The 11,805-nt window shown below is 38.1% G+C and overlaps 1 protein-coding gene across 1 annotated transcript in view; it reads right to left on the bottom strand.

Annotated features, from left to right (window-relative positions):
• Window positions 1-11,413, bottom strand: part of LOC118425040 (sorting nexin-13-like) — a 40,688-nt gene extending 29,275 nt beyond the window's left edge. The window contains exons 1-4 of the mRNA XM_035833855.1: window positions 11,238-11,413; window positions 9,561-9,679; window positions 6,177-6,279; window positions 311-397 (exon numbers count right to left, since the gene is read on the bottom strand). Of these exons, the coding sequence (XP_035689748.1) occupies window positions 311-397; window positions 6,177-6,279; window positions 9,561-9,679; window positions 11,238-11,393 (465 nt within the window). The 5' untranslated portion in view covers window positions 11,394-11,413. The remainder of the gene's footprint in view (window positions 1-310; window positions 398-6,176; window positions 6,280-9,560; window positions 9,680-11,237) is intronic.
• Window positions 11,414-11,805: the final 392 nt, after the last annotated feature.

The following is an 11,805-nucleotide window of genomic DNA, read 5'->3' as shown; positions in this document are numbered from 1 at the left end:
GATGAAATTATTTACTGATGATCTCAAACCAGTCTAACTTACTAAAGATCTCGTCTTCCACTGGTCCTGACAGAGAAGACAGACACTATGTACAATATCTACAGGTTTATTGTACCAGCTCTTATTGATCAGCACAATGAGACTTTGAATGGTGGATCACAGCTTAACATTCTGTCCTATGGATTGGGATACTTTCTATGTTGGGTTAACAACAACAGCTGTGATTCAAACTTTCAACAAACCACACACACACACACACACAAACACACACACAGACAGACAGACACAAAAAAACAGACACACTACCAACCTCTCTGAGTGGCTCATCGATGGTACTGGATCCTGTCAGCCTCTTGTCTGTTTTGTACTGCCTTATCTTCTGTGCCTCTTCCACAAGCTGTAGGGACACAACAAACAACACAATCAGAGATGGCAGACTTCATTGCCTTAACCATATTACGCATACATGTACAGTTGCCTAAGTTGTATCCTGTACCTCCTCCATAAGCTATGTTATTGATAGTAATACAACAAGGTTGTCATGTTTGTCATGTTAAATTATATCCTAGTTTAGCAATAACATTTTTAAAATCCATACCTAACAAATTAAATCAGTGTGGCCCTCACTCCAGACAGTCAAAAAAGGCATTTTTGGAAGTTAAAGGCAGAATACATCACAAAAGGTTTAAGTTATTAGAACTACCAAGATGCAAAATCATATTTTGATACTGAGAACCTAAAAATCAAACTGTTGCTGCCCAGACTGCTTTGAAAAAAATCATTACAGCATGTTGTGGGCAGACAATATCCTTAAACATTGTAACGGCCGACACTCGTAATGGGACAGAACAGGAAGATAAATACATTTTTGGTAGTGAAACAGTTCAAATGAAAAAGAGTCAGCAACATGAAATAATTCTCTTTAGAAACTGGAAACCATCAAATCAAATTGTTCTTGCCCAGACTTTCATGAAAAAACGCATTACAGGACGTTGCGGTAGAAGATTTCCTGAAACATTGTAACGGCCGACGCCCGTAATGGGACAGAACAGAATGATAAATCCCCCATCCCACCACAGACATGAGCCGCGGCCTGTTACCCATCAGAATGATGGAACCAGTCACGGCCAATGTGAAAGAGGGATGCCGACAGAATACACATTTGCGAGGCTTGAAACACCGGGTGCACAGATGTAACAAGATTTTTGTGTGGGATTATGTAATGTAAATTTGCACTATTGTACATTATCATATAGCCAGGTGCCGCAAACCAATCAGAAGGCCAGTATTCCATGTTGGTTATGATGCTGTTTAACACATAGATTGTGACCAGCCACGTGTTACACAAAATCAACACACACGTTGATTCTGTTTAAAATCAACACAGGTGTTGATTCTGTTTAACACCTTAACCAATCAAAACCGACGCTGGTAATGGGACAGAACAGGAAGATAAATCCCCCATCCTACCATAGACATGAGCCTCGGCCTGTTACCCATCAGAATGATGGCACCAGTCACAGCCAATGTGAAGAAGGGATGCCGGCGGAATACACATTTACAAGGCTCGAAACACCGGGTGCACCGACGTAGCAAGATTTTTGTGTGGGATTATGTACTAGTAATGTAAAGGCACTATTGTACATTATCATATTGCCAGGTGCCGCGGACCAATCAGAAGGCCCCATTCCATGTTGGTGATGACGCTGTAACACATAGATTCCAGCCAGCCAGGTGTTACACAAAATGAACACTGGTGTTGATTCTGTTTAACACCTTAACCAATCAAACCGAGGCCCGTGATGAGACAGAACAGGAAGATAAATCCCCCATCCTACCACAGACCTAAGCCGCTGCCTGTTACCCATCAGAATGATGGCATCAGTCACAGCCAATGTGAAGGAGGGATGCCGATGGAATTCACATTTACAAAGCTCAAAACACTGGGCGCATATATATCGAATGCACTTTTCTGTCCCCAAAATCCGAGCCGGCCTGTTACCCATCAGAATGATGGCCCCAGTCACAGCCAATGTGAAGGAGGGATGCCGGCGGAATACACAACTTACAACTTACAAGGCTCGTAATGCTGGGTGCATTTTTCAGTGCTCGAAATACTTTTTTCAGCCAGGTTGCCCAGGTACATGTTACTTTTTATTATGTTTTATCTTGTCAAGAAATAAATACAAAAGCTTATGCACATAGGTGTTCCAACTGCAAAATTTCAGCTTGCCCACTGTGCTATCTATGTTAAAAATCAAGTTGCGCCAAGTGAAATTTGCTTGCATTTGCAAGTGGGTATATTGAGCACTGATTTCTGCATTTTTCTGTCCCCAAAATTTGAGCAGTATATGGGCACCTAATTTTTTACTGTGGGTGCAGACAAATACGCAGCTTTATGTTATGTGATTTCTGGTTTAGTTTTATAGCGTCATAAATACACCAAATGCGTAAACTGACTTTGCACAGGCGCAGCAAGATATCTATGTAGGGTTACATAAATGTAAAGGCACCATCGTACATTATACATAGAGAAACAAAGTGCATCTATTCCATAAAAAGAATTTCAGTAACAGTAACCTAGGTGGATGTTATTGTTTAAATAGTTAAGGTGACAGTGAAAGGCCTTCAATATCAGATACTACCCCATTTTGGGTGCATCGTAAAACAAAGTAAAATGTCAGTAAACTACATTGTACAAACTTTACTGATCTTCAGAGCTTAAATTTGAAATTCTATGGCTTAGATTTTGAACAAGTACAACAAAAGTCTTAATCCTTTTTTTTTTTAACACTTAATGTCAAGAACAAGCCACAAACCAGTGTACAACAGTACCTTTACACACAAAAACCCTAAACAAATGTATCTGTGCAACCACAGTCAACTATTAGATGCACAGCTCCTATTTCAGGCTTTCAAGCCCTGAGATATCTTACTGGTGGAACATATTGGAGTACCATCAGGCCATAACATACTGATAGTGGGGCCGTGGGTTTCAGAGAGGGGATTTTCATACATGTCCAGAAATGGGTGAAATGTACGAAGTTTGGATCAGCCTACGTCACACGTAATTTCCGACAACTTCTAGCTTCCGACAACTTCCGACAACCGCTGTCGGCAAAGTTCGGGAAACGTCGACAATTATCTGTGACGTAGCTACGCTAAGTTCGTACATGGGGCGGACCTAATGTACGATGTACGATGTTCGAAGTTAATATGTTTTCTACTTTGTGGGTTTTGCTAAGTTCGTACATGGGGCGGACCTAATGTACGATGTACGATGTTCGAAGTTAAGATTTTTCTATTTTGTGGGTTATGCTAAGTTCGTACATGGGGCGGACCTAATGTACGATGTATGATGTACGAAGTTAAGATATTTTGATTATGCTGTGGGTTATGCTAACTCTGTACGCAGCATTTTATTCTACTTTCACCTGTCGCACATGGTAAATGTGAAACATGTAGAATAACGATGTTTTGTCTGAAAATAATAAAAATGCAACATGTATTGCATTTATCTTTTGTTGAACATTTATTTTTGATAATTTACAAGGTCAGCAGTCCTGCTCTCTCCAGTTTTTTCTCTTCTCGAACAGTGTGTACGTACATCAACCCTGCCCCTCTGTACTAAGTTAGATTTTATAAGTTCGTACATCGTACACCAACCCTGCCCCTCTGTACTAAGTTAGATTTTTTTAACTTCGTACATCGTACATCGTACACCAACCCTGCCCCTATGTACTAAGTTAGATTTTTTTAACTTCGTACATCGTACATCGTACACCAACCCTGCCCCTCTGTACTAAGTTAGATTTTTTTAAGTTCGTACATCGTACATCGTACATCAACCCTGCCCCTCTGTACTAAGTTAGATTTTTTAAGTTCGTACATCGTACATCAACCCTGCCCCTCTGTACTAAGTTAGATTTTTTAAGTTCGTACATCGTACGTCGTACATCAACCCTGCCCCTCTGTACTAAGTTAGATTTTTTAAGTTCGTACATCGTACATCGTACATCAACCCTGCCCCTCTGTACTAAGTTAGATTTTTTAAGTTCGTACATCGTACATCAACCCTGCCCCTCTGTACTAAGTTAGATTTTTTAAGTTCGTACATCGTACATCAACCATTCCCCTATGTACTAAGTTAGATTTTTTAAGTTCGTACATCGTACATCAACCATTCCCCTATGTACTAAGTTAGATTTTTTAAGTTCGTACATCGTACATCAACCATTCCCCTCTGTACTAAGTTAGATTTTTTAAGTTCGTACATCGTACATCAACCATTCCCCTATGTACTAAGTTAGATTTTTTAAGTTCGTACATCGTACATCGTACATCGTACACCAACCCTGCCTACCTGTACAAAGTTAGATGACGTCACTTAAAACTTCCGAAGTTTACCGATTACGGTCTATATCTACCTTTAACTTCGTACATGTACAAGTTCGTACAAGTTCGTACATACTAACTTTGTACAATTACCCCTTTTCTGGACATACCTCGGGATTTTACACTGACATTTGCTCAGCTCTTTCTGTTAGCAAGGATTTGGATACACACACAGCTTTATGTCGTATGAGCTTTGATTTGGTGTTAATAGCATCATAAATTTTACTAAATGTATACTGAGTTTTCATTCAAGGCTGTACATAATGTACAGTAATGGTATCAACATTGTAACAACAGAAAATGTATTAATCATGAAAAGTATTTCGTTTCTAACAAATACAACATGGTGGCAGGAAAATGGAGTTTTCACTGTGGTTTCAAGTTTGCGGTAGCACCATAGACGGCAGTCTGCATACTATACTGGAAAGATGTTCACCGTGAAAAACAACATAAAACCACCGCAAACATTTCTGCATTTACAGTAGAATGCAATATCTGAGCATTAGCTATACAGGAAAGCATCAGGCGAATCCCTGGTTTAGTTTTATAGTGTCATAAATTAAACAAATGTGCAAACTGACTTTGACTTAGGGCTGGGGGAATCAGATAAAAAGAGGGATTTTACACTGATTCTGATGTTCGTTGGATTTTTCTGCAACTAAGGATTGACTGACTGACTGACTCTCCGGTTTAACGTCTGGTCCACAAACAGCATTATGTGATTTGGCATTATAGCATCATAAATTACACAAATGTACAAGTGAGTTTGACTGCATCATGCAGCAAAGTGGAATTTTACAGACATTTGTTTGTGAGGATCTGAATCCACACATACACAGCTTTATGCTATCTGATTTCTATGTTAGCTTTAAAAAAGACTAAAGCATCCTAAATTTGACAAATGTAAATACTGTACCTGAACATGATTCAGGACTGTGCAGGATTTGGACCCACATACAGCTATGTGATTTTTTTTTTGGGGGGGGGGGGGTATAGCATTAAAGCTGTGGAATTCTATAGTGGTATTTACACTGACGTTTGTTCCGATCTTTCTGTAAATGATCATGAGGATTTGGACCCACACACAGCTTTGTGATATGTGATTTGGCTTTATAGCATCATAAATTACGCAAATGTACAATCTGATGAGCTTCAGTCAAGGCTGTGGGAGTCAGAAGTGGAATTTACACTGACACTTGTTCTGATCTTCCTGTAAATGATCATGAGGATTTGGACCCTCACATAGCTTTGTGTTATGTAATTTGGTTTTATAGTATCATAAATTTCACAAAATGTATTTCCTGGTTTTGACTTAGGACTGTACATTTCTGAAGACAGATGTTACATGACATTTGTTCATATCTTTTAGAAATGTAACTGATGATTTAGACCCACACACAGCTTTGTGCTATGTAATTTCTGGTTTAGTTTAATAGCATCATAAATTTCACAAACGTATAGCTAGAGACTAACTCAGAGCTGTGGGTTTCAGGAGAGGGATCTTTCAGTGATGTGTATTGGGCTCTGTCAGTCATCATCATCATTCACTGTGTTGTGCCTCTACAGTCTTTGAAGAGTCCTGTACATGCATTTTGTATTTTTTCATCTTTCTCCACTGTGCTTTAGATCCTGTACGCTTCCTTAGCTCTTGGAGTTTCTTTGCTGTTGTTGAAAAGGCTTGCCCTCTGTGCTTTAGGTCTGCATCTGCGTGCACTCACAAGTGGGTATTACAGAAATACTACATATATCATAAGCTGCTAGAACTACAGCAAGTCTGGTACCTTTGGTATTCCATCACTGGTCCTCTCCAGTCTGTCAGATGAGCTCTGCTGCAACTCTACAGTCGACTCCTCCTTCCCTCTCCTGTACAGTATCACAAAGGCCCTGGAGCAAAACAAACAAGGCAATCAGAGATGGCAGACTTCACACCCCTATTACCTTACTGATTTGTGACTCTAAATATTTTCATGGAGCTCTGTATATTCGGTATCATAGACATATACACATATATGCACACAAAAACACACAGACACAGGCACAAAGACAGACACAGACACACAGCACATACACACACACACAAACACGCACAGACACTTCGATACACACATGCACATACAGAGACACACACAGGCAGACACATACACAGACAGAAACACAAACATACAGAGACTCACACACACGCACACACACACACACAGACAGAAACAGACACATACACACACACACTCACACAAGCATACACACACACACACACACACACACACACACACACATACAAAGAAACATAGATATGCACACAGACAGACAGACAGACAGAGAAACAGGCAGACAGAGACAGACAACCCTGAACTTCAAATTAAGTATGTTAAGTCTTTTATCCTGATTTAAGCTTTGATTTAATCATTATGGCAGACCCTCAATTAACGTTAAGTTCCAACATTTTTCATGCTACGGTAATATCACACTGGGGGCTAAAAGTAGCAGACGTTAATGACAAAATGTGGTCTTTTCTTTGAGAAATGAGCCAATTAAATTCTATTAATTAGAGAATCCTACATGTACTAAAAAGGAAGCTCATTTATCATAACTTTTAACATGACTCTAAGCATGACAAGACCAAATCATTTTGCTTCCACTTTCTTTAAACTCCTCAGTCAGTTATTAGCCTAGTTTTGAAAATAACATATTTACTTTTAGGTACAACTTTAGCTTCACATAACCCAAAATTCTTTCAACAATCAAGCATACAAAAACCTCTTCATGCCAAAGTCCCCACATTTGTAACAAAAAAATGTTCATGAAAAAATCTCTTCTGACATTTGTAAAAAAAAAAAGAGAGTTCAGGCAGAAAAAGCCACATTTCTAACAAAATTATTTTCATGCAAAAATTGCCACATTTGTAACAGGAGCTGCATGTACATGTATTAGTATAAACAAACGACCTGGCAGAAGAAAGCAACATGTACACACACACACACACACAGCTTCCTGCTTTTTGTTGGTCTGTCAACAACACAGGTAACACCAAACTGCAACCCACACAGTCAACAGCCATCATATAAAGTGTAAATGTAGTCATTGTTTCTCTTTAGTTCAGTTCAGTTTCTCTAGATCTCAAGTCAAACTTGAAAAGATACCTATATTGTATATTGTTAGCCTGTTTGATGATATTAATAAGGAGTAAAAAAATGTGATTACTCAAGGAATCATTGTCGTTAATTCTTATGCAAATTCTATAAATCGCATGTTGATTTTTATGCTGGTATAAACCATTTGTAGAAATGCTAACACTGATTTTTATGTTCTTTTAACTACTATTATTATCTTTCTTCTTGTTTCATTTTAACTTGTTGTAATGTTCAGACACCAATTCAGCCTCAATTATAACATATAAATTGATGAATTTGCTAATGTATTTTTCATCCATATTGTGATTGAATACATACATAACCCAATGATCAGTACATCTTTCCTTACAAAGCATTCCGTACATGTACAGATTAGACTGTAATTCTATCATCAACAATTTTCAGCTCTTTATCTTGATAAAGATGTGATCATAATTAAATCATATTTGTTTCAAATCAATAATAATTTTTTCATTGCAAATAATTATGATATGCAGGACTTGAAATACCTTCTATTTCTTAATAGTAACCCTGAAAATAAGTCTGCAAAATTGTCACAACATTTTGAAACTATCACACAAAAACTGTGAGGTAATGGCTAACCTCAGGTTTGTTAAAATAACAAATACCAATGTATTATATTACATTATTTACTGCCAAATGCTTTCATTGCTTTCTTGAAAATAAAACTTAAACCATAACTTAGATACAGCTTAAGGGTTTATAATACCCAACAGGATTTCCATATATAACTAGTATATAGGTCACTTGTGCATTCTAAAAAGTCACTGCAATGTATGGAGTACCTAGTCTGAAATATGACACCATCCTTCTATGCATAAGTAGCATATTATATCCTTTGAAAATTACACTAGCACCTTTGTCATGGCTTTATTTCTTTTGGTGCCTTTCATGGCATAAAGACGGGTGAGACTTATGGTATTATTGCACAGTTGTGTAAGCACATACATGTGCCTGCATGCGTCACAGGTAAGTTGTGCGCACACGACAAAAGGGCCCCTGTTTTCACCTTTCACCAAATAAGGAAATAGACATCGACTCAGGTGGATCATATATTTGCCATCTAGGTTAGTGGTTTAAGTGTACGTCCCATGTTATGTAAATGTTACACGTTGGAAGTCCGTGTACATTTGCTCAACAAATAACTACTACTGTCTATCATAAATCATTTCTTTGTACTTTTGAATTGTAAAAATTGAAAACGTACCTCTTCTAGCATTTAAAGGTTAAACAGTTCAAGAATACAACAAGCATGATTTTTGGTTAATCGAGTTTGAACTTGAAGGCCATACATAAACATAAAAATTTCTTTTTCAAGATTTTTATTCAGTGGGCTGAACAAAACACTTGAACGGTAATCATTTACCAACAGTCAAATATCAACATTATGATACCAAGAAATGAATGGACTTTTAATATGTCATAAACAGTACAACAATCATAATGAACAACACAAAGTGGGATCAGTTTGTTACTATTACACCTGTTTCATAGAAATTTCTTTATTGTATTTTAGAAACCCAAAAATTTTCTATAAGATGAACCAGTCCCCATTAAGCTCACACCAATTTAATTTGTTGATTCTAAGATTAATAATTGTAACACTGAAATGGAAAGTCAACATGAAAATATAGTCTGACTCTGAGGTGATAGTTCCTGATTCACACAGTGCATTAAGTTTAACTCTGAATCAGTTTTTTTTCTCCCAGTCCTGTTTACCATTTACTGAATCTTTGGTGCAAAAATGCCACATTCAGGGAACCATAATTAAAAAGGCACTGGTGTGGCCTAAGACTAGAAAGAATGTATGATTTGTACTCACCCAAAAAAGAAGGTCAACAAGAGAGTCTGATGGAAAAGCAGTCTGACTCTAGTGAATATAGGCATTTTTCTCCCAGTCCCCTGTACCATTTGCTGAATTTATGCCACAAAAATGTCAGATTCAGAGAACCAAGAAATAAAATAGGTTACTGGTGTCACCTAGAACTAGAAAGAATTGCATTTTTCTGTACTCACCCAACAAGGAAGCAAACCAGATACAGAAACAGGAAGACTCCGCCGAAGGGCCCGAACGTGCCCACAAACAGCGCCAGCGCCAACCCTCCCCAAGCAACGGTCGATAATGAACTGTCCCCCTGAAAGAAAAGTACACACACTTATAATGGATCTGAAAACAAGATACAGGAAGTGACTGTAATCCTTGAAATAGAGTCTAAAATATGTAACAGTGATGGTTTTACATTTATGAAGGTTAGACATCCAGGTAAACAATATTCAAATACAATTCATTCCCTACAACTGGAGAAAAAAATGGATATCTACTTCCGGACATTTCAAGTGACATACATCACTCTTTTTCAGCGTTACTGAAATTTATGTACTAGTGGTGGTTTTCTTTTTGCATTTTCTTTGTAACCTTTCCACTGTGCACTCATGATACCATGAACATGCATTTCAGTGTAGCTCAGAATGGGCAAATGAAACATCCTATTTCTATAACTCATGCAGCTATGTTGTACAGTCGAAGCATAAAATCATTCAAATTCATGACCTCAGAGTAAGGTTTACATACAACTGTAAATAATTGACAAATTTGAGGCAGTTTTCTGTTCATGGTAGCTGATCATCAGATATCTTACAGAGACAGATCTAAAAACAAAATTACATTCAGTTTCGTATGAGCCCTTTCACAGATATCAGAACGCATGTGCGGCAACAGGAATTCTAGGTAATATGTCAAAGGTAAAGGTACACGAAAAGAAAACAGTCCTTGTCTCGACCATTGTTTCCATTTGCATAGCAACGTCCATAACAGTTTTGTTTTCTTTTTTGTGGGCCTTTACCTTTGACATATTACCTAGAATTCCTGTCGGCGCAGATGCGTCCTGATCTCTGTGAGAGGGCTTAATTCATTGTCCATAAGTCTTTTGAATAATTATGTCATTCATTCAAACAGTGGTATTTCCTGTCATGTGATATTTCTATCTGCATACTTTTGTGTAATAGAATATGTAAACATTGTCTGGCCAAAATAACCCAAACATACTCTTATGTGAACAGTACTTGACATCTGAATGAAATTCTAGACATTGAAAATAGAATTGTACTACGAGCAGTTTCATTTCTCTTAAGTCTGCTAAACTGAATGCTAATAATAAAATTTTCTCATCACTTTCAAGATTCTAATTATCGAGTTATACCTTGTTCGTTCGGTATTCTATTTTACGAAGCAGTGATACAGTGAATAGTAACATAACCCTTGTAGACATACGGCGGCAGTCATGTATAAATGGCACCAGAGACATAACACTGAAATATAATCTACAAAGATAATTACCAAGTGACCCTCCCCCGACCTTGTACGGTCATGCTACATGAACATTTTCTACACTCAAAATATAAAACCACCCTCTTCCATTAAAGCTAGGCAATTTGAGCAATATAAACAGCAGTGTGGTTAGATAATGCTGGATATTGACAAGAAAAACAGTTCGTTTGGCTGTTAGATTGTTCCTTTCGGCTGTCAAACGCAAGCAGGGCACACAGGCGACCTGAGAAAAATCAAAATCTGGTGATATGTCACAAGGGGCAAGTACGGAAACGGGTAGTGGCACTCGCCCTATTTCCCTCGCTGTGGCTCAAAATCGGGATCCAAACACCCCAAAAATTCGCAAGAAGGTCAATGATACTTACCATTTTCCCTTGCATGTCTAAAGAGCTCCTTCTAGACGGCACAACGCCAGCATATGCGATGTTTTTCACGGCACTACGTTGCCGATGACCAAGTCGGCGGCCATTTTGGATGGTCGGCCCATAGATACTGCGCTCTGATTGGCTGACAGGTGCCATCGATTTCTTGACCAATAAAAACTCCCGTTCTATTTACGCTGTTTGTATGTGAGCCTCACGCTGATTGGCTGATCTTTACAATACTAAAGAGTGAAAGGAAGTGGGTCGCAGCCTCTTCAAGGAGGACGTCACTTTCCTCTTACTTTCTCCTAAGGAATTCTCCTCCCTTAACCAGATTTCTTCCATTCCAACATCATAAACCAACATAATCTAATGGTTAGACTTATCTTTCACGAAAATATCTGTCGATTTTAATAGAAGGTAAATTTTACTTTAGAAAAAAGCCCGCCAAACCTTAATTTGAAAGTGGAAGTCCACAAGAACGATTGGTTGGGACCAGACAGTTCTAGGGCTAGTTCATTATACCTCTCGATGGGGTCTTATATCATACATAAACGCTCGCAAATGCAGC

The sequence above is a fragment of the Branchiostoma floridae genome, chromosome 10 (assembly GCF_000003815.2).
Source record: "Branchiostoma floridae strain S238N-H82 chromosome 10, Bfl_VNyyK, whole genome shotgun sequence".
In the NCBI taxonomy this organism is placed as follows: domain Eukaryota; kingdom Metazoa; phylum Chordata; class Leptocardii; order Amphioxiformes; family Branchiostomatidae; genus Branchiostoma; species Branchiostoma floridae.
The sequence above is the reverse complement of the archived record's forward strand: the minus strand, read 5'-3'. Positions and strand labels throughout refer to the sequence as shown.